The sequence below is a fragment of the Poecilia mexicana genome, unplaced genomic scaffold, assembly GCF_051168715.1.
Source record: "Poecilia mexicana isolate PSO_F unplaced genomic scaffold, ASM5116871v1 scaffold_22, whole genome shotgun sequence".
Taxonomy (NCBI): Eukaryota; Metazoa; Chordata; class Actinopteri; order Cyprinodontiformes; family Poeciliidae; genus Poecilia; species Poecilia mexicana.
In genome coordinates this window covers 5,530,760-5,554,308 of record NW_028263391.1, presented here as the reverse complement: position 1 = coordinate 5,554,308, position 23,549 = coordinate 5,530,760, and the positions used below count along the sequence as shown (strand labels likewise).

The 23,549-nt window shown below is 39.3% G+C and overlaps 3 protein-coding genes across 3 annotated transcripts; 1 reads left to right on the top strand and 2 right to left on the bottom strand.

Moving 5' to 3' along the window:
* Positions 1–703: 703 nt before the first annotated feature.
* On the bottom strand, positions 704–7,383 carry rdh12 (retinol dehydrogenase 12). The gene is made up of 7 exons (XM_014994849.2): positions 7,214–7,383; positions 6,558–6,676; positions 5,646–5,801; positions 5,454–5,558; positions 4,527–4,736; positions 3,432–3,621; positions 704–1,579 (listed from the first exon to the last, which is right to left on the bottom strand). The coding sequence occupies exons 1-7, from the start codon at positions 7,285–7,287 to the stop codon at positions 1,477–1,479; spliced, it is 957 nt and encodes a 318-aa protein (XP_014850335.2). The 5' UTR covers positions 7,288–7,383; the 3' UTR covers positions 704–1,476.
* A 928-nt stretch (positions 7,384–8,311) lies between these two features.
* Positions 8,312–12,451, top strand: vti1b (vesicle transport through interaction with t-SNAREs 1B). The gene is made up of 6 exons (XM_014994852.2): positions 8,312–8,557; positions 8,642–8,700; positions 9,693–9,890; positions 10,005–10,178; positions 10,358–10,419; positions 11,502–12,451. The coding sequence occupies exons 1-6, from the start codon at positions 8,461–8,463 to the stop codon at positions 11,593–11,595; spliced, it is 684 nt and encodes a 227-aa protein (XP_014850338.2). The 5' UTR covers positions 8,312–8,460; the 3' UTR covers positions 11,596–12,451.
* A 1,707-nt stretch (positions 12,452–14,158) lies between these two features.
* On the bottom strand, positions 14,159–22,351 carry arg2 (arginase 2). Its single transcript, XM_014994848.2, has 8 exons — positions 21,892–22,351; positions 21,732–21,804; positions 17,079–17,253; positions 16,804–16,963; positions 15,540–15,634; positions 15,330–15,434; positions 15,109–15,245; positions 14,159–15,023 (listed from the first exon to the last, which is right to left on the bottom strand). The coding sequence occupies exons 1-8, from the start codon at positions 22,213–22,215 to the stop codon at positions 14,842–14,844; spliced, it is 1,251 nt and encodes a 416-aa protein (XP_014850334.2). The 5' UTR covers positions 22,216–22,351; the 3' UTR covers positions 14,159–14,841.
* Positions 22,352–23,549: the final 1,198 nt, after the last annotated feature.

Below are 23,549 nucleotides of genomic sequence, written 5' to 3'. Positions count from 1 at the left end.
TAATCTGCGAAGAGCTGAGCTCCTCCACCTGCTCCCTGTGCTCCCACTGCGGACTGCAAAAATGAAATGCATCTCTCCTGGTCAAAACCAACCAATCAGAGCTAGGAGGAGGGTCTTACCGCTGTCAATCAACCTCCTGTATGCTCCTCAATGTGCCAATGATGGAAAAACGACAGGAAAACTGTTTATCTGCTGTCATCGGTGGCTATGCTAACTTGCCTTAGCATTAGTGGGGATCTCTGTTGTGGTGAATCAGCTGTAGCTTAGCAAAGAGTAAGAGGGAGGAGAGGAGCACAAAAGTGATTGACAGCGCTGAAACCCTACGCTTGTCTCTGATTGGTTGTTTCCAACTGAGTGGTGCGTTCTCGCAGTACTGGGAGAAGGCAAAGGAGTTCAATTTTTGTCACAGGTTATCTGTCTTGTTTAGTAAACATCTTATTTCAACTTTGTGTGGGGGTTCAGTGCCCTCCATCTCTTTTTATATACGCTACAAACACACGCATACCTTTACACACATAATCCAAACAGTGGAGGTGTGTGACCCGTCTACTTCCAAGACGCAATCCTGCAATCAGCATTCCATCTTGAATTTTCCTTTTGCAGAGCTAAACAGCCCTGGGTCACGTAGCAACCAGCTGTTTCATACGGAATGCCTGAAATGTCGAGACGGGTTGAGAATGATTCCAAGAGCCACACAAGCACCCTCGTTGTAATGTTTCTGTTTATTTACATAAAATGTAAACATTCAACTCTTACTATGAATGTCAGTTTCGTAAAAGGCATGTTTTGACTTGTAAAAAACAGAGAATGTAAACTCTCGGCAACTACAAACGTGAACGAAAACGTTAAGTTGGGAGATTGTTAAATCTGCGGAAACGTGCCAATCGGGACACTAGAAAAGGGAAAAAAAGTTCTCATCTCTTAAAATAAAGAAGAAAACAATACATTTATGGCTCACGCTAATAAACGGTAGAATATAATCCCTGCTTTTGGCATTTTTTTTTTTTTTTTTAAGAAAGTTGGCACAAGAGTTGAACTATTTAACTGTAAATTCCTAAGAAATGAACATGAAATCCCATGAGAATGAAAAAGATGCTGGTCTCTTTACCCTGCATTGACAGCTAATTGTACGGCAACAGCATTAAAAAAGATCAAGTTTGTTTTCTTCTTTTTTTTTTTTTTTCTTTTCTTGCCATTGTGTTACGAAAATAGAGTCCTAAAATATGAACCGTCGATCCAGTAGACTGGTTCTGGTCTAATGAGCTGCAGCAGAGCACCAAGACACCCAACGTTACTGCATCTTATTTCACAAAAAAACAAACAAAAAAAACCTTCACATTGTTTGACTTCCTATAGAAGGTACCGGAAAGAAAAGCTTTCGAGTACAGAACATCGAAATAAAAAAATAAAGAGAACAGAAGTGTGAGGGACTCCGAGGAAGCCTGAGAAATGTGTGAGCGTTGCGAAGAGGAGGACTCAGTCCCAGTCGATGCCCAGAAGCTCGCAGCTGACGTCCCACAGTTTGCTGGCTGTCTCCTCACTTCTCCCCTGAGGAGCGACGAAGGCGGGGGCGCAGTCGCTGAAACCGGAGCAAAGAAGGCCCGGACCGTTATTATGTAAGAGCTAATAACGGCATGAGTCACCCCCAGCTGCTCCCGTCTGTATTCATTCTGATTTTGTTGCACGACTTTATAGAAACTGACCGTCCAAAACCCGATTGATCTGAGCAGAATGTTGCTAGTCTGTACTTTTTTTATTTATTTTTTAAAAATCTCACGCTTTTATTTTTTATCCAGTAGGGGCAATGCACATTAATTAACATCTTGGTAAATGTGCCAGAATTGGCCAAAGGCCACTTTTCATCTGTTCCTGGACGACGTTCAAACTGTCTAGCTAAAAACAACCAAGGTTAAAATGACGCAACTACACAAACCTTAACAATAAATACAAGGAAACTACAACACAAATAACATTAAAAGTACAAGAAGTAATTAAAACTATGTTAATCCTTCATTTAGATAATTTTAAAGTACTAAATAAAAGGTCAAAACTATTTTAGCTTTTGACCTAAAAGGTTTAAATCACACAAATCAGATTTGTGTGATTTTTTTTTTTTTTTTCAAATCACACAAATGTTAATCCGACATTTGTGTGATTAAAACTAAATAAATGTAACAAATCAAACTATTAATCCGATACTGTTTCATTATGATATGTATGTTGTGTTTTGATTTCGTTTCATAAGGACAATAATTGGAAAAACTGCAAAATAAACGGTAGACTCCTCCCATGTTTGCTATGTTTTAAACATGAGGTAGCCATGTTGGATGGTAAACTAGGGGCTGATTTTCACTTTGACAAGCATTTTTCCAGGTTAAAATTTGAGAATTGTGAAGGATGAGGTTGTCCGTTATCGATGTCTGCCTTCGGTTTAATGTGATGCCAAACATAAGAACTCCAAATAAGCTGCTTATTTCTGAAACTGACTATATCCAATATGGCTGATGTACAGCCATATTGGATTAGGATTGGGCAATACAGCTTAAAGATAAAATCTCCAATTTTTTTTTTTTTTTTTATAAAATTCAATGATTTTAAGCTGTTTTTTTCCTTAAAAAATGAAAACGCATATGACAGAAAATATCTTCAAAAACTTCTTTTTTCAATCATTTCTTGTGGAGGTTGACTAAAAAGTCAAAATAAATAGAAATAAAAGTTGTAAAATGGAAACTTAAAACAATGGAAAAAATATGGCAGTTCTTGGGTTGCTAACGTCACTCTGAACTATGCAAAATGAAGGAATGAATTGGTGACAAAAATCCAGATTTTTTCCCCCGAAAATTAAATCTTGGAAAAACAGGAAATTCAATTAATTGGTTAGAAATCCATTCAGCCTGGCTTCCCCTATAGCGGATATTGACTTTGGGTTTCCAAGTCAGAACGCCATGAGGGGACTTGGAACTCATTCATTCATCCTGACACACGAAACCGACCAATTTGGATCTATGGAATAAATCAAGATTGTGACAAAACCTGGAAGGTTCATCGTTTTTTAAATTATTACATTTAAAATCTGCTCTGTAAACAAAGTTTATTGGCAAAAATTCTAAATAGTTCCTGAACTACTTATATAAAAATAGATTAAATAGCTAAATAAATCTTAATATTACAGGGGTTTCATCCATGTACTCCTTTTTCTACAGCTGAAAAGGCAAGTTTTCCCTATTTTTAGTGTCTCATGCTCCGTTCTTTAATAATAAAGGAGGCGAGAACAAATTACCGACCGGCTTTTGTAGCATTATGTCCACATTTCTTTCCGGGCGCTTCTTCTCTCCGATGAATAATTTAGAAAAGAGCACCATCCCATTACCAGACATTTTTTTTTCTGTTTGTTTCTAAGTAGATTTTGTCCGCAGCGCTCCGTCTCCTACCTGAAGTGTTTCCCAGACACAGAGTGGAGCTCCTCGGCCACAGCGCAGTACACGCTGGTCTGTGCTCCTTCCAGCGGCGTCTTCAGGAACACGGAGAAGACGGTGAACAGTATCATCATGAGGGTCGAGTGTCGGGTCAGGTCGGAGTTCACCGTGCCTGGGTGGACCGAGTTCACCGTCACATTGGTGCCTGGGAAGGCGAAACGCGGCTTAGAACGGCGGTAGAGAATTTATTCAAATTCAAAACCTGAGCACTGAGATTCACGTGGGGATTTTTCTGCACGGTTTTGTCTCGAGCTGCTTCTGCTATCTTTGTTGTGTTTCAGTCGTTCCAATATTAAAATACTGAGCTATTCCAGGATGACTTACAGCTATTATTTGTTAGTCTTTCTAAAAATATGTAACTTTTTCCTCCATGGAAATGAAACCAAGAAGCGTTATTGTCTTTCAACCTCACTTTTTCGCCTTCAATTAAAAATGCCATTTATGCACTATTAAGTTGTTTTTTTTCAGCTTTTTAATATGTTTTTTTGTTTGTTGTTTTTTTATACAAATAAAAATTACAGTTTAAGTTGAAGGTTTGGGTCAAAAATGCTTTTTCCCGCCAAAAGGTGATGACATTCAGCTGGAGTTTAACTCGACCGATTGTTCCTCCCGCCAAACCGTCGAGATCAAATGAGCACAATCTAAATCAAAGTGAAGAAAATTATTTTTATTTCACAAGCTGAGACTTTCAGTAAATGACAGCGGGAGGGATTTGAATTGCGTTGCCTCAGATAAAGTTTCCTTGTTGTTAAATTCAGATCAGACGTAACAAAACCCAAAAGTTTCGTCAGCAGTTTTTTATTTTTTTTCCAAATGTGTCTTTGTTTCTTTTTCAGTTCTGCCTGCGGCATTCATCTAACATTTTTGCTGGAAATGCAATGTTCTGTCATTTCTATCCATTTACTGAAACCGATAGCATTATTTTATTTATTTTTCTCACTTTGTTCTGTTATTATTTTTAAGCATCCCCGTTCTAACCTTTTGGTTTTTTCCCCTGAAAGTAGCGGTCATCTGTCCGTTCTCCCATGTGTTGCTTGACAGTCTGTGTACCTTTTAGCCTGCGGGCCAGTTCTCTGGCAAACAGCACATTTGCCAGTTTGCTCTGGCAGTATGCTAGTCCGCTGTTGTAGCTGCCCTGGCTGTGAAGGTCATGGAAACGGATCCAGCCGAAGTTGTGTGCCAGCGACGAGACCACCACGACGCGGGCCGGCGCGCTGCGCTTCAGCAGTCCGATCAGGAGGTACGTCAGCAGGAAGTGACCTGAGGGAAATACACAAGAAAACGTGATTGGTAAAGTACTGCTTTACCAATCTCCTTCAGACTAGCCAGCAGCAATCAGCAAACATCTGGTGGAACTCATTATCTGCTGAGCTCATTATAGGAGCTACTTCTCAGTGCAACACCGGTAAAAACGTAGTGAGCAGAGTCCTGCTCTGTCTCTTTAAGAGAGAGCAGGACTGTCTTAAAGATATAGATGGTCAATTTCAATTAAATCAGGAAGTAAAATTTATTTTAAGTCTTATTTGAGATATATATATATATATATATATATATATATATATATATATATATATATATATATATATATATATATAGCATTTTGATAACAACTGAAGGTAACATAGTTACTTGATTGTGCTATAAAATTGCACAATCAATTTTATAGCTCCTTTCATAGGAAGACAAATGAATACAAATGCATTCATCAGTTTTTTTTAGCCAATTTCAAAAGTCGTTTTTTAAAATCTTTGGCTTGACAACAATACACATTTTGACCAGTTCTGATTTCCCAGTAAGACTTTTTTTGATATTTGCCTGTAATAAAATCTAAAGGTGGGCCAATAAATGGATCCAGATTTATTTAATTTTACTTTGATGCGAAAATGTACGAAACGGTCTCCTCTTGAAATCCAATTTTATAGCCTTTACCTCTGTAAATAAATTTGTGACTCCGACATACTTCTGTTTTGGACCTACCTAAATGATTGACTCCGATGTGCATCTCGAAGCCGTCGATGGTTTTCGTGTAGGGACACATCATCACTCCGGCATTGTTGATGAGTATATGAAGATGGTTGACCTCTGAACAAAAAGAAAACCAAACAAAAAAAATGACAACAAATTCCAGCTATTTGCGAGCTTTGAGACCGCCGCTTCTGCTTCACTCGCCTCTCAAGAATTTCTGGGCGAACGCTCGTATGGAGCAGGTGTCTGCCAAATCCAGCTCTCGCACTTCCACTTTGGCTTCCGAGTACGCGGCTCGTATACTGGCGGCGGCCTCCTCGCCCTTTTCCACGTCTCGGCACGCCATTATCACCCGAGCGCCTGAGATGTTCAAGAGAAAAGCGAAAGAAAAATGATTTGAAAGCATCAGAAAGAATATTATATAATTGTGAACCAATCCACATACAATCTTTGTTCATTCTGAGTAATGTCAGGGGGGCATAAAGGGGCAGTATTATGTGTTTTCATACATATAGGGCCATTATAGTGAACAATCAAGTATCTATGTTACCTTCCACTGTTATACAAATGCTATATATGTGTCAAACATAATTTAAAATAAACTTAACTTTGTAATTTAATGTCTTGAAATTAGGTTTCTGTCTCTTTAAGAAGCTCCTGCTCTTTCTGAAACTCTGCCTTCATGAGTTTTTAACCAGCATTTCACTGACAAGTAGCTCGTATAACGAGCTCACCAGACGTGCAGTTCCACCGGGTGTTTGCTAATTGCTACTGGCTAGTCTGAAGGAGCTAAGTGGTGGAATCACGGGGTAGGGGAGCTCTATGAGAGGGAAACGGTTGCCACGGGAGATTACAGGAATCCTCAAACATGCATGAAAGAATCAAGTCAACCTCCCAAATATGTGTTTGATTTGTTTGAACATCATAACGTGATGTATAGCTCAAAAGAGTCGATTTCACACAATACTGTCCCTTTAACAAATGTTGCATTTTTTTGTAGGTGTACAAGATGCAATTCCAGTTATTTTTTTAGAAATATTTTTACTTTTCAGAGTGGTGCCATATCATTTTAAAGGAGTCGCTCTTCCATATAATGGACCCTATATGTAAGCCCACCTCGCACTGCCAGGTTCAGGGCCGTCTCCTTGCCGATCCCTGTGTTGGCCCCGGTGATGAGCACCGTCTTCCCATCCAGACGTGCCGTGGATTTGCACACCGCTCCTGCTGCATATCTTCTGTTTGGAAACACAGAGCGGCTCGTGACGTCCCTGAAGTGCCACAGGTTAAACCCAGCCTCATTAGGGGATGAACATTTGGGTTGGACGGGTTAATTATTCATAGCAAAACTTGACCGAACAACGCCGAGCTTCGAGCCGTGTGTGACCCACGCCACCGAGCGGCACCGCCCCGCAACCAATAGTGTGGCGGAGTGATGCATACAGATATAACTCCGCCCACGCGCAGTCTCCTGATAGGCCCGAGCAGCTCAGACGGAAGACGACCGGATCACCTCCGTGCAAACGCTCCATCAATCCGTTTCATTGATTTCCAGCTCCCACATTCCTCCATTGTGCAGTAAACTTAGAAATCGTACATACAAATAAAATAATAATAATAATAATAAACAGTTACATTCAAACGCAGAAGAGAAACGGGCTAACGGGGACAAATGGACAATGTAGTACAAATTACATCAGTGCAATGCAATATCTGGTCAACCAAAGCATAATCTGGCCAGAAATGTGGATTCGTGTTAGAATAAAGGTACTTGCCGTATATGTGGGGCGAATAAAATCACCAGAAGCGTCACCACTCCGAGGCCCGCGATAATTAATAAGACAAACATCACGCCACAGATCTCTGAGCCTAGCTGTCCCCTTCTAGAAGATGCAACTGATGTGTGTAGGCAGAACAGCTGATGTCAAAGCAGAACGGGGTGCAAAGCGAGAAGGGAGGGAAACAGACTCATGATGCGAACGGGATCATGGGATTGTAGTTTTTAAGGCGAGAGATAAAAAAAATGTCTGAAGTAAATTATGACCATCACATTTTAATAACCCCTGCATAATTAAGGTTAAAGCTAAGGAACCCAACATAATCACAGTCTTTACATTAACTATATGCATAAATATACACAAAGTAAAAAAGTGATTTAGTTATCTATATTGGTATAATAACTAATTATGAATTATGAATAATCATCTTGTACATTGGTAAACAAATGTAGATTTGTTTTTTATTTCATTTATTTTGTTTCTAAATTATATGGACTACTTTTTGTCTCAAAATAAAGACTTTCTATCGGCACGAAAATAAGTACTACAGGTTGTTTATATTCTGTTTATATTCTGTTTTTGCTGTACTGTATTCTAAAAGAAAAAGAATGAATAAAAATATTGGATTATATTCTCAATAACAGTATTACCCATTACCTTTAATTAACTTAATTTATGAAAAATTGACAAAAGCAAAAGCTCCACTAATACTCCAAATTCTGAATCATAGTAATAAAAATAACGTAAACGTTATTTAAGTATAAACTTTAAAATGCCATTGATTGAAGGATTAATTTTTAATTTATATCGACATTCTTATCAATGTCATACTTACTTTAGTATAAACAAGAGGAAATACTGCGATAAACCTACACTTTCTAGAAAACTACACTTCCCTAAGATTTTCACAACGGTTGCCCGCGTTAGTGCCTGATTAAAACAAAAATCCTCAGTTCTTTCACGTTACTTTTTAACAGCGTTATTATTAAATTTATATTAAAAGCTGTCATCAATATAACATTTTAAATTTACCATATTTAACACCTAACCATATAACATTTAGATTTTTGTTGAGAAGTTCAAGGCGCTGGGGGTCACGCGGGCCATCATGCGGAAGAGTCTCGGGGTTCTGATTATAACCAAAGCAAAACTGTCAGATTTACTCGAGCTCGTAATTGTTGTTGTTTTGTTTGAAAAGCCGGAGTCTCTTAATAAGCCCCAGCGGACTTACGTTTAAAGTAAAAATGTCGTCAGAAGAGTTTGAGAAGCTGCATGAGATGTACAGGTCGCTGTATGATGAGCTGAAGCTAATTCCGGAGAGGGCTTTGACAAGCCACGGAGGTAAACACTGTAAACAACCAGCTAGCATGATTAATTTAAAAGGTATTCTGTGCTGTGAGCGTTGAATTTATGCTGTCTATGCAGAGGAGAGGAAGAGGCTGGTGAGGACATTTGATGAGAGACAAGGAGAGGCTGAGGAAGTGGTGAGTTACTGTCTGTTTACCTTTTAAATGCAGTAAATTGGAAACATGTCTCTTTATCTTGGATAAAATTTTACTTGTATGCTTCTTTTTTTTTCCATAAGCAGTTACTTTCGTGACAATCTGTCATATATGAACCAAGAACTTCAACGTACTTATTGGGATTTGATTTGATAGACCAACACCAAGCATAATTGTAAGGTAGAATGAAATTAATGTCAAATAAAAATCTGGAAAGTGTGGAGTGCATTTCTATTCTGTCCATTTGGGTGCTTTGTAGAGCCTTCTTTCAATGTCAACCTCAAGTCTTTTTTGGGGGGGGGTATGTCTCGATAAAGTTTGAAAAAGACAGTTACTGTATTTTTTTTAAAGTATTTTTGAGAATACAGTGTTTTACCCTTTAAGAGTTATGATCTATTTATATTTCACCATTTGTGTGAACCTCTATTATTCTTTATGTCCACACTTATTTAGATGTTAATTAGCAATATACTAAAATTAAGAGAGTAGTGAGGAAAATACATGTTCATCGCAGTCAATATTCATCAAAGATTTTGCGTTGTGCAGCCCTAATTTAACTGAGTCCATCTTCTCATCAACTCTGACCAGCTTCTTTGGAACTGCCATCATTACTTACTAAGTTAATCGGTTGCAGTGAATCGTATTTAGAGTGAAGAGGGATGAATACAATTGCCTTCCACAGTTTTTCCCAAATTTTTTGTTGTCAAAACCCAAGTAGCCTTTCTTTTCATTTCACAAAAATGCCTTATTTAGTGCTAATATATTTCATTAATGCCAGTAAAATCCAATGTTTGTCTTTGCAAAGCAACAATATTTGTAAAAGTGGGGTGTGAATACTTCCTTTGAACACTGAAAATGTCCTGCCCCTTTAAATTAGAAAGCTTGTAGCTACAAAGTAGGTTGAGTTAATCATTCTAGAGAGTCAGATCTTCCCTTGTTTCGTGGCGTCGCTCATCTTTTTTTTTTTTTCCCAGCTACAAGGAATGGAAGAGGAGTTGCGTGGTGCTCCTTCTTCATACAGAAACGCGATGAGTGCAAAGCTGCGCCTCTACCGCAGGGATCTCGGCAAGCTGCAGAGGGACATGAAAACCGCGGCGCCGGGGTTCAGCTCCTCGTCCCAGACAGTCCAGGGAAGCCATCCGAGCATTTACTCATCTCAAAATCAACAAAGTGTGAGCATCAAATTTCCCAGCTAATCGAAAACACTCGCTCTCTGATCTTTTTTTTTTTTTTTTTTTGTCCAAATTGAATCATTTTGACAATGCCGCTTTTGTCTACCTCTGCAGACACACTTGCAGTCGCAGAGAGCTCTTTTACTCCAGGGAACAGAGTACCTGAACAACGCCAGCCAGAGCATTGAGCGAAGCCAGCGCATCGCTGCGGAGACGGATCAGATCGGCACGGATATTATTGAGGAGCTGGGAGAGCAGAGGGAGCAGCTGGACCGAACCAGAGACAGAGTGAGTAGACAGCCTGTCAGACATGGCTTCAGTTTAAAGGCGGCATTTATCCAGGAAAATGTAGCTGGGTGGCAACGAGCGCATGATAGTAGAGGAGAAACCGACTGTGATGTTGCTGCTAGACAACGACATGTTAAACGTGTGTTATTTAAAATGTGTTTTGGTTTTTGTCCGTTCAGCTGATGAATACAGGAGAGAACCTCAGCCGGAGTAGGAAAATCCTTCGTGCCATGTCACGACGGTGAGTAACACCACGCAGATTAGCTCCCCGGTTAATAATGACGCTTAAGCAGCCTTAACATAAATTCATCTTTTATTGACATAGATTGCTTTTCAGTTTCCTTTAATTTTTACATTTGTTTTTTTTAAGCCGATAAGAAAATACTGGACATTAGAAGAACTAATGCATTTTTTTTTCGAAATGGGGGTGTGGGGGGAATGGGTGAAACTGCCACAGAAACATAGAGAAGAGATAAAACAAATGAGCTACTTGGTTTATCCTGTCCGTATGTACAGTCAGATAAACAACAGCTGTTTAAAAAATGGAATCACAACAAACGTCTTGCCACAGTTTGTAGTGAGAATCCCAAACAGAACAACAGCAAAACACTCTGGGAGGGTTTGGTGTCAAAGAGAGGATATCTGAAAATGAAAAGTAAAAAGACTTTACCTACTGTTCATTCTCTCCTAACAAAAATAAAAATGGTTACTGCAGGATAACGATCAAAAGATACACAGAAATGGTTCAGCAGTCTGTCTTCAGACACACTGGTAGACAAAAAAGTCCACTCTCTAAATAAAAATGATCAAATTAAACCGTTTTTGTAAACTAGATTATTCTACTAAAATAAAAAATAATAATTTTTAAGACATTTTTACGCATTTCTACCAGCATGTAAAATTGTATATTTTCCTTTGCGATTGTTTATACGTCTCTGCCTTAGTAAAGTTACTATAAATCAACTATATTGTAATTTGAATCCAGTAATGCACATCTAAAGAAACTATTTCAGTTTCAACGGATGATTCAACTAATAATTTTCGTCTTGCTTACTCACTTTAATTTGTAAAAAAACCGACATGTCAGATTGAACATTAGTCAAAATCTTATTTTACTTGAATATGAAGGATATTCTTGGACAAAATAATTCATCCAAAGAAAACAAAATACTGCTACATCCTTGTGACTCCCAAAGCTTAAGGCTTCACATCACGATCACAGAGTTCTTCTTCATTCTTATATTTTGTTTTGATTTCCTTCGTAGACGTTCACCGACAATGTAACCAGAGTTTCTCTTTGTGTGCTTCCTTCCCGTCCTCTAGCCTGATGACGAACAAGCTGCTGTTGGCTGTCATCATTCTGATGGAGCTGGGCATTCTGGGCGCTGTGATCTACCTGAAGTTCTTCCGCAAATGAAGAGAACAGTGTCATCTGCAAACAGGCGGAGCTCTGAATCCAGAGCAAAGCCCTGCGGACGTTAAACTAAACACTGTCTCTTTCAGCTGTTCGGTAGCAATAATACTCGTCTGTTGTTCCTGCGACTCCTTCGAAGCGATGAACTCTTTCTAAGACTGGGTGTGTATCCGCTGGCTATTGGGACGAGGTTGTTGAATATTCAAAGCCGTTGATGGACCAAACCCGCAGAAACGACCCCAAACTGACATTTGCACTCTTCTAGCCATCTCTTAACGCCAGTGATGTCCAGCGGGACGATGATCTGGACATGTGCGCCGGGCGCCACGAAGCTGTGTCAACCCTCCTTGTGTATAGTTAAAGGAAAGTGAAAACTGACCGACGTAGAAATCACAGAATTGACACCAGCTGAATTAGTTTTGTAGCGTTGTGCCGGTTTTTCAAATCGGAGCAAAGCCCCCAAATCCATTAGATGCTGAATGTGAACTGTGAGTGAATGGGAGGTCTTCATGCAGCTGCTTTATTCTTATAATAACTGTACATCTAATCAGTGTACTCTCAGGAGTCCTTATTTAAAAGTGTTCATGTAATTAAAGATCATGTTTGACCTCAGATGGCATTTTACCCAGTGTTTTAAGAAGCATGAGATAAAGCAGTTGGGGTGGGGGGGGGAGGAGGCGACATCCACTGTGGATTTACACACCGGTGGAGAAGTAACATTTGCTACTATGAAATTTACTCTCAAATGAGCATTGATAAGGCTATTTCTGGTGCGCTGCTAGTGAAGCGGCACATCTGCCTTGGTGTTCCTCATCAAGCTTTCCTGGAAACATGATGAGAATAAAAACATGTTTGGTGACCTGGTTTTCTGTGGACTGTAAACACGAGGGTTGCGTAACAACTGATTTAAATGTATTTAAATGACCTCACTTGAATTTTCCAGGATAAGAAAAATGTTTCCATGACTCACGAATCCGTTTGAGTTTTTGATGTTATCAGGCACTTTAGAAATCTTGAGGTTTTATTAAAAAAACATTTTTTTTAAATTATATTTAATTGTAATATTTAATTAAATAAAAATATTTATTTTATTTTTAAATTAAAATATTAAAAGTATAATTTTTTATCAAAGTATATTTAATATTTTAATTTTTTAAATCAAAAATGTATTTAATATTTTTTTATCTTTTACAAAAATATATTTAATGTTTTTTTTAAACATTACCTTCATGATGTAGATTCAGCACAATCAAATATTTCACCATCTATGTCCATGGAATGTACAGTTTCAGTCTAAAACCTAATATCTGATTTATCAAAGTGAAGGCAACAAAATACTACAGGTCTAATATAAATACATCATATGTATATTTTTCTCCCAGCACTTGAGTGAATACTAAACGTTGTTTGTGAGACATTCTGTCCCATAAACATGTTGAGTCCTCCATTTGTGTCTTTCTGGACATTCAGGAGTTTTTTTTCTGAACTACATCTGTTGAAGAATGTGTTCAGCTCTTTTGCTCTGTCCATACTTCCATCTATCCAATCCTCCTTTTGCTTCTTCATCATTGCAGTTTATTCTCTATATTCATCCTATCCATCTCCTTGCTCACTCTAATCTTGATGTTAAGCTGCTTCTGTATGCTCATCAATAACTCTGTCTTGCTGCCTGAAGGCTTTTTCTTAACAGTTCCTTTAGTTCACTGGTGATCCAGGGTTTGTTATTAGGAATCCATCTCACTGTTCTGGTGGGGATGTTGCTCTACACACAGACGTTTATGCTGTCAGTCTCTCCAGGTGGCTGGCAAAGAGCGATCCAATCTGTTGCATAACAAAATCCCACTAGAGATCTAAGGGTTTCTTAGCCACAAGTCCAAATCCCTAACCTGTTGTCAAGGACAACAATATCGTCCTCACTCGGGTTTATTTGGCAAGAAAGATATTTCTGGGGGCAAGAGTCGAGAAATTAAAGTATTTTCTAGTTTTGATTAAGTAAGGAAAGACAAAAAAATAATAAGACACTCCCTGAAGTGTTTGTCCATCCATCAGTCATTATGTCCATCAATTGGTCAAGCTTTCTCTACCGTCCATCATCAGTCATACTAATCAGCCACCAATCTGTCCATCTATCCTTCCTCACAGGAATAAGGTACTGACTGTGAACTTTGAAAAGCGGAGACTGGGAGGGTAAAAATTTAGATTTAGATTGAACAGGAACCTTCTGTACAACGTGTTCTGGGAGTTGCTATTGCTAACACAAAGAAGAAAGTAATTTCAAACATCTGTTCTTCTGTTGCACAAATAGGACTAAGAATTACACTGACAGAGTGATTTCAGATGGACTCTTTCCCAGTTTGTCTTGGGTTTATAACACAGGTGACCTTGAATAAGGGGACCGTATCCGTTTGTGCCGGCACCAAAACATTATGAAACACACGAACAACCCAATGTAAGGGTTGAGTTTCTCCTTTTCTCTAACGTTAGACTTTTTGTCAGACATCTGCCTGCTCGCAGAGACGGTTGAGCCATGTTTTCATGAAACTAAAAATAAAGAGACAACAGGAGATGTATACAAACCAACATTTATTCACACTCATCATGGAAGACCAAAGTAAGTTTCCTTTGTAAATAATCATTAAGTCTTGATCTCAAAGCAGAAGCAACAAACCACCACAGGTCTAACGTAAATACATTATATGTATTTTTTTCCCCCAGCGTTTGAGTGAATGCTAAATGTTGTTTTTTTAATGATATTTATTTATTTAAATATTTATTGAAATATTTAAAGTGCATGTACTGGTACCAATGTAAACTCAATACAGTAACTACAGCTGGTCCAAAAGTAAAAAGTGACGTAACTACAGTAGTTTTAAACTATCTGGCACAGCCACGAAACAATAAGAGTTCACATCAGACTGTGAACTTTAAAGAAAGTGAAACTATGTCATGCCTTTGAGGCAGGTACCTCCTTATTTTTTAAAAACACTTCCTACAAATAAAAGTGGATTAGTATTGCTTTTCAGACAAGCAGCAGTTTCATCAAATCGTCCAGTCCTTACAAATCACGTTAAAGGTTTTCCTCAGCACGACCCACATGAAGACTTTTAAAGCCTTTTCGTTTTGTTCTTTTGCTTTTGAAACCAGAAATTTCCTTGCTTTTCACCAGAGTTTAAACAACAGCAGAAAGTAAAAACAATGGAATGATCAGGCATGGCTTAAAGTTCAGACAGCTCTCGATTCTCGAGGCTCTCAGAGGCAGAGCTGCTCCGTGTCGCTTTTCTCCGCAGGGATGGAGGCGTGAGCGCCCTCTCTCGTCTGGCCCAGGGACGACGCGATGACGTCCACCGCTAGGGATGCCGTGGCCTCCACCGCTTCCTGGTTTGCCCCCAGGACGGGGTTCACTTCCACCAGGTCGATGGCCGACAGCAGTCCTACGCATCGACACAGGAACATGTTGGACTCCAAAAGTCAAGGATCTACACGGTTATATAGGACTGTTGCTGCAGACGCTGGTACCTGTGTTGTGAATCTCCTCTGCCAGGTAGATCCCCTCTCTGTAGGTCAATCCGCCGTTGACCGGTGTTCCTGTGGCAGGAGCCAGAGACGGGTCAAACGCGTCGATGTCGAAGCTTAAGTGGATCGGTCGCTGTTTCCTGCAGGTAAAGGCAAAAAGGTGAATTCAAGGTGTCTTTGAATTTGAATCAGCACACCGATCGTGGTCGGTAGGTATTCGCTACCTTGCCAGAAGATGGTCCAGAGCGACTTCCATGACCCTCTGGATGCCGAGTCTGTCAATATCCCTCATGGTGAAGTACTGGATGCCCAGGTTCTTTAGGATGTGGCTGAAACAAAATGTACAAATGAAGTTTTTTGCGATGCTTGCATGAAGCAAAAATCTGTTACACGTCAAAGATATTTTAAGTAGAAGCAGGTACTCAGGTACTCACTGCTCTCCAGGGTCGACGTCCCGTAGTCCGACGTACACCAGATCCCGTGCAGAGAGGAACGGTTTAGTCCAGGAGAACCCAGGAATATCAGGAATCTGGGTGTGTAGATGGAAACAATGTTATTAAATTCAAAACTAGAACTCAGTGAAACAAGGAAATAAGAAAGAAACAAAAAAAATAATTTTTCAGGGTTTTGATTAGAAATAATAATGAAAAAAATATGTAAACTGTGTTGAGAGTTTGTCTTCAGCCATTTTTATTTTGGAACCCCAACATTACATAATCTCTTCAATAAGTAGACTCCACCACATGCCTTATGTTGCTTGGCCTACATACAAGATGCTGTTCGTGGTTGAAAAATTACACTGCAAGTTCCAACATTGCCACCAACATGTTGGATCTGCCGTGGGATGAGGAATGAGGAAATTCTTCAGAGTTGAAGAGCAGATAAAATAAGATAAATGCCGATAATGCTAAAAGAAAACCGCAACAAATTGCTTTGGATGAAAGCACATTCCAGAACTAAGTTGCTTAGCAAAGACGTAAGGGCAAAACTTTCAGCTTGGTGAAAGGCGGGTCTATGAAGCACTGACTGAACACAGACACTTCCCACATTTTGGATTTGAATTTGTGTAAAATGTAAAAAAAAAAAAAAAGAAAAATTATACAGTACTTTGTGTTGGTTTATCACATAAAACACCAAACTTAAAGGTTGTCATTTTAAACCGTCATGTGATAAAGGTTAAAGGGCTATGAATAGTTTTGCGAGCTACTTTACTGCCATGAAGTTACAACTGCAAGTTAAGGTAGATGGAATGAAAAATAGAAGGGTAAATTTCCTGGGAAATTTGTCTAGAGAATCTGAGATTTTCTAGACAAAGCAAGGAGTTCCAAAGAAAATCAGAAATTTTGAGATTAATCCCCAAAGTTTTCTAGAAAAGAACCGTGGACATTTCTGAGTTTGAAAAGTTGAACATTTGCTGATAAAAGATCAGAAATGTTGAGATTCAGAAATATTCAAGAAAAAAAAATCCTTGGAAATTCAAAAGTAAAAATATTTTCAACTTTTTCAAACTATATTTCTGAGGGTTTTTTCCAGAAAATCTTCAACTTTTGAAGCTCGGAAATGTCCTGGCCTGAGTTTTTTTTAGTAGATATTTGCCACTACTTAATTTTTTTTATTATTATTGTTATTTCTATCTACAATGAATGAACCCTGATACGCAGTCCTATAAGACGCCATTGCCCTCGCCACCCTTCTCACCTTGTCCTGCAGCTCTTTGAGCATGAACGCCACAGGCTGGCCGTGGAGGTTTCCTGACGGCGACGTCATGGGCGTGTTTATATCTGCATGAGCGTCGACCCAGATGACACACAGATCGGGGCACTGCTGAGCGTGGCCGCTCACTGATCCAATAGCGAGGCTGCAAAAGGTCAGAAGCAGTCGTAAATGTTTGCAGTTTGAGCTCCGCGCAGAATATTGTGTGCTCCGTGTAGTGCTGTTTTCTCTCTCTCTCTTTCTTTTTTGGAGATAAATACCTGTGATCTCCCCCCAACATGACCACAGTGTGCCCGGCGCCGACAGCTCTGCTCACTGCGCGGGATAGCTTTTGGTTGGCGCCGCCCACGCTTCTCGGGGACTTCACGTTCATGTGGGGCTCGTCCGTCTCCGGGAGGTGGAAGCTGAGGTCACCGAAGTCATGAACAGAGTAGTCTGAGAAAGTAAAATATATCGTCATTCTTCATCACGAGCCAGAGTAAAGCTGCAGTACGCAACTTTTATAAAAAAAAAAAAAAGAAATATATATTTTTTACATATATATTTAGTCTTAAAAACTTGAATATTTTGCGCTGAAAACTAAACATGTCGTTCTAAGCAGTTAAAAGCAAACAACGATGCCCCCGCCGCCCTAGAAGAGAAACCGCCCTGGACCGCCGCCCGTATCAGAAACCTCTCGCTATCTGCAGAGCATAAAACCTGCCAACCCTGAACTGTTCAATGCAATCTGGACAGTTGCACGGTGTGAACACCAGGTGTCAGTGTCTCAGACGCCTCCTCAGGGATTTGCCTGACCCTGCAGCCTTTAAGAGGGTTGAGTCACCGGCTGCCGTGGAACATTAGTGACGGGGCACTTTCCACTTGTCCCGTTTCCCACTGGCGCTCGAGTTTCAGTGACCGTGCAAAGTTGCTGCAGACTTAAGAACTTGAAGAAGAAAAACAACAACCATGAACTCACTCCAGGGAGGATGATAGATTGTGAACAATCTGCCATGTTTAAAGGCCATCAGGGTTGAAAATGTAAACCCTGTTAGCGGTGTAGGATTACTCCGCTGATCTCAGGGCTACCGGCCTGGTTGATTACTATTCGTGAGGCAGGACAGGAATAGCTTTGACTTGATGCAACAGCGAGCATCTCTTGCAGGACGGACTGAGGAGAGCGTGGACGGTCTCTCTGCTGGTTCTGTTCAATCCGGTTCAAATCCCCAACTCAGAACTCTTACAGCATGCTGCTTATTGATCAGAAGGTCATGCTACGATTGCTAAGGCACAAATACATAAGACACTGTATGAACAAACTGCTTTAAGATTCAGGGATGGTACGATGTGTAGATGGGTTGGTGTTCAGTTGCAGATACTGGACTCTGTTCTTGACGCTGCAGTTGAGGCTTTTCCGCCTTTGGCAGGCAAATTTTCACTCCAGTTGCCTTTAAGCTTTAATGAGTTAAGATCTTTTGATGAAGAAGTTGAGAAAAATCTTCTCACATTGACCATTTTTACACAGTGTACTTGCCACTTCAGAAAAGAAAGACATTCATTCGTAATTCTTCGTAATAGTTGTATCATCAGATAGCCACGCTATTCATGACAGCAGTTTTTGCACGTACGCTTAAATCGTCCTGTTGACTGCAATGCAAACCTTTTATTTGTTTCATTAATTTAAGTACACTTTACAACAGAAATGATCACATCTGTAGGATTCATATAGAAAGTACTTATTGTAGATAAATCACATTGTTTTACAGCATAACACCTACTTCTCTAGACCAAATATTACAAAGCTTACAATGCAAATTACAGCTGTCTACACGAGGAGTGAATTGGGTACGTTTTATTTTCACGAGGATTAGCTTAAAACCCTTAAAGTTTTAGCTTTAAAACTATGTCGGACTTACTCTGTAAAAGTCAATATCCAACACATGCAACTTTGCCTTCTGATTTCATCTGATGTCTGGGAGCAAAGCTGGTCAGGTTACTTGGCAGTCGCTGCTTTACGCCTTGCCAGATTGAAAGCAAACACCCCTACGAAGGCTATTATATAATTTCACAGAGCAGTTGGCATCAAAAACACTCAATCCATTCCCCTTCTTTATTTATAGACGTACAGTTAAAGGTGCTGAACAGGTGACGCCTGCCATACTTTTTATTTGGATCAATTTCAGTAAATACCGTTGCGTATTCTCCAAGTGGAACTGATAAGTCCAAATAACTCAACTAAACTGGAAATGAACCATTTACCAACATCATTTTGTCTTTCTAGTTTGTCCTTCCAAACTAGAAAGAAACATGTATAAGCATTTTAAATCTATTTGTATGCTTATTCTAGATTTCTATATATTTACATGCATTTTTAGTCACACTTGTAGTTTTTCAGTATTTTTTTCTGTGTACTCTGGTAGCCAAACAATGATGCTTTGTTGCCAAATTCGCTGTCATGTCTTTGTGGAATGACGATAAAGTAAATCAAACAAGATGGCGTGCACAACGTTTCCATGACAACCCCAGCTAAGATCTGCGCTTCATTGAGAACTACCGGTTTGGGGTTAAGAAGCGCATCTTGCTAGCAAGCTAGGACTGTCGCTAGGCTAGCTAAGGTTGGATAAAAAACTTGTTCAACCACATCATTTACTACCTTTGAGCTCAATATTCAGAAGACACAAATCCCATTTCATTGCTATGCTGATGACTGCCAAATGTATTTTCCTTTGAAGCCATAAAACATCTGGCACGCCTCAACGAGATTAAAGTGCACTTGAATTTTTAACATTGTAATGAAAAGAAAACACAGGTGACGATGTTTGAACCCAGTGACTCGTGTTGGTTCTCTTCTGACTTGAGGTCCTTGGGGACATATATAAGACTGTTATTACACAATAAAAAGTGTGTTTTTTTTGTTTGGGGGGGGGGGGAGTTTTAGGTTGTATTGCACATAAATATATCAACTTTTAGTAAAAAGTAGTTGAGGTCGTTCCGGTGTTGAATAGAGAATTTCCACCTCCATCTTTAGGTAGTTTAGCGAGGGCCATTTCCAATAAGCGCCACATCGCTTGACGACAGCTTCCTGTCGTCAAGGAAGTGACGACAGGTTCAATTGAATAGTTCAATTCAATTGAACCTGAATTGAACTATTCAGGTTCAATTCAAATATACTCGACAGCTCCCAAAGAGAAATTAAAATGTTGCCGTAATTCATGTTAATTCAAAATTCCTCAAAGAGTTCCTGTAGCTAGTGATGGCTCTGGGCAGCAGATATCTCCTGTAGCTGTCAGTGTTACAGCGAATTTGAAGTACCATTTTTGCCATAATAATAAACAATTTCAGAAACATATTTCACATTTATTTCAATACTTTAAAAAAGTGTCATAATTTCACTGGAGGACCCAGCAGAGAAGATCCCCTCCACCCATAAACCACATTTGTATTCTCTAACTATTACAGTTTAATAATCTAACCAAGTGCGATTTGTATTGACTGACATAATCATTAGGTTTAAAATGCATGATAAGGAACATTGTTGTGTATCAGATGCTAAATACCTGCTGTTTATGAAATATTTCGTACTTATGAGACCAAATAAAACAGAATAACTTTGATTTTTGTCGCGGTAGATTGTACATTTGGCACATTTTACACACCTGTTCCACATTTTAAAAGCAACAGATATTAAAGTTGCTAACTTGTTTGTCTGCAGATGTCACTTTCAAATAGTTAAACAACACGCAATACTTGAATACCAATCGCCATTTTAAAAAAAATGCTAATTAATTTGAGCATCTTTGCTTGTTTACTATTCCTTTAAGGTTAAAATCATCAGCTGTAGTAACAAAGACATTATTATGCAAGCTAATTACAACTGATGCTAATAAAAGTTGGTATGTCACAGGCATAGTGTTGCTTACAGGAACGATGAAGTATCTGGTTTTGCCATGTTGGTATGGAGGGCCCCGAAATAAAATCTGCTTAGGGCCCCAAAAAGGTTTGAACCGGCCCTGGTCATCCCAACCATCAGTACTTAAGATGACCCCCAGGTGACCTCAGTTTACTCATTTGACTGCAAATTAGCTTTACTGGGTTTTATTTAGCGGTTTCAGGGTGAGAGGAGAGGTTGAATACAAACAGCACACTTTTTTTTTAACTGTAAAAAAAATCCTGTTTTTTTCCCTTCATAAAGAGAGCAAAAGATATGAACCACTTTGCTAATCCCTATTAGTTCTGTTTTTATTATGCTCAAAATGGTGGGAGTCCCTTGGCAAGGCACTGAAATATTCAACATTTGCGCAATTATCTGAATCACGGATGACTACAACTTTATCACAGCGTGTAGCGGTCATTGGTCCTATGTTAATCGTGACGCACATCCTCATTGCGTAGATAGTTACAGAAGCAGTTGCATTGTTTTGTTTTTTTTGACTGAGGTGGTGTCTGATTTCTCCACCCGCTGGCGGCCTGCAGCTCCTGTAACCACAGTCCGCCAGGGCGCAGCGCCACTTAAGTGCGGATAAACGGGAAATGCTCGTATAGTCTGAAAACAGTAGTGACAGAAAAAAAAACAAAAAAAAAACGCTTAGAAATGAGTCACCTTCCGAGCATTTGGAACAGTGAGGGGCTAACACCCCCACGTGGATGTCAAATTGAGGAAAAACCTCACAACGTGTCCCTCCTCTAAAAACGTCCGCGATGGCGGAAGAGTTAAAATGAACAAATCAGAGCAAACCAAAACGAAAAACTGCACTTCACTTCTACGCGGCGGGTATGTATATATTTATCCCGTCTTGCGGTGATGTAACAAGTTCGGAGAAAACCGGATGTATAAGTTAAAACCCTCGCTGGGCCGCCTGTGTGTCAGACATCCCATGTTGCATAACTCTGCGGAACCGGCTGCTCCATTCTGACCTTCCCCGCTTTTCACCTACCTAAACTGGACAGCCTCTCGATGAGACCCGCATCTCTGATAACTTTGGGGCCGTGCTCCACTCCTCCTCTTTTCTGTAAGCAAAGTAGAAAAGGGGGCAAAAAATTAAATAAATGAATGAAAGAGGACTAATAGTAATAATAAAAGTGAGATTCTTCTACCTGTCCTTTTGAGAACGGGGCTCCCAGTATTGCCACAGACTGAGCTCTGCTTTGCTGGCAGGTATGTCTGAGTTGAGTTCGGAGAAGACGGGAAAGCGATCCTCTTAGTGCCATTTTCTTTTTTTGATTATCCTCTCCCCCAAAAAATATTAAATAAAATACATAAATAAATAAATAAAAATGAAAAAAAAAAAAATCCTCAGTGTCTTCAGTCACAGAGCAAAGATCTCTGATGAAAGCCCGGAGAAACGTTACGCTGGTGGATGCTGTTCGTACAGGAGGGGGTCGGGTTTTATTGCGTTTGAAAGCCTGCTTAATATTCATGAGGTGAAGCGCAAGAGGCGCAGAAGTGGGCGCAGCGGAGCCAACACGCCCTAATTTAGTCACACAAACAACCGCAAGTTTACATACCTACATGTTGTCTGTGCTGGCAGCTATTGATATGTTGCAACTCGAGTTTATCAAAGGGGGGCTCGTCTGGTTTTATTCATGTTCTCTGACGTCACGTTGAATGACACGCATTCGGGCTGGCCAATGGTAGTCGTCGGAATCGGTGGGATCGTTTTTTTTGTGGGGGCGTGTCTTTTCTTTTAATGCAAACTGTAGGCCAAGATCTTTTTTTTTTTTCTTTTTTTTTTAGATGGGTCATGGAGCTCTGATCTACCCCTGTGGAAATTTCCAGACTGCTGGGTCGCCTTACGGGACCGTACTACTCAATGGGCCTGGCCCATTGGTGTGCACGTGGCCGAAAATTCAGATCCAAAACATTATGATATGTTAGTAAAAACACGCGAGCATCCGTATATTTCTGTCATCCGGGTCACACCCTGAGTTACAAGACCAATTTACGCACTGTAAAAATATAAAATAAATTTAAATGCGTTTTTATGTTAGATTAATTGAAAAAGTTAAAAAGAAGCTTTTTTATTATTATTATTTCTAACACGCCATATAAATTTAGCAGGCATGAATCAAACTTGGCAGACTAAAACAAGCCTAACCAGCTGCATTGTCAATCTGTAAAATGTGATTTGAGCACTGCATTTTTCACATTTTTGCACTGCAGTACAGTGCAATAGGCTATATAAAATCACTATGGGGAACAAGATTTGAATTTAAAATGTGTTTAATTGTATTTATTTGAATGACGTTTTCAGTTCAAACTCGTACCCTCGTGTTTTGAGTTTGCACATAGAAAGCTGTACTGAGAGTACGAAGAGGAGGAAACACTTACAAAAACAATAAAGTAAGCTTGTTTTTGATGCATTTAGAGTTGGAATTGATATTTATATGCAAGGGTCATTAAATGTTCATAGTCTTTATGATGCATTTTGAATATAGATGGGCTTAGAAGGCAATCCATTCATAAATCGGCAAACAATCATAAATAATTTTTCAGATTTTAGAAAAAAATGAATATTTATTTATTTATTTATTTATTTATTTATTTATTTATTTATTTTTTAACATATTTTAAATAATAAAAAAGTAAAACCTTGACGGTTTTGCAAGACACCATGGGGCACAAGATCATAATAAATAAACCTGGGACCCAAATTTAGAACCATTCGGGCCAAAGCAATGCGATAACGGTATTGTGCTTGATTTTTTTAGTTGCGCCTTTTTAAATCTTCAGTCTAAGAAGTAAATTTTTTTTA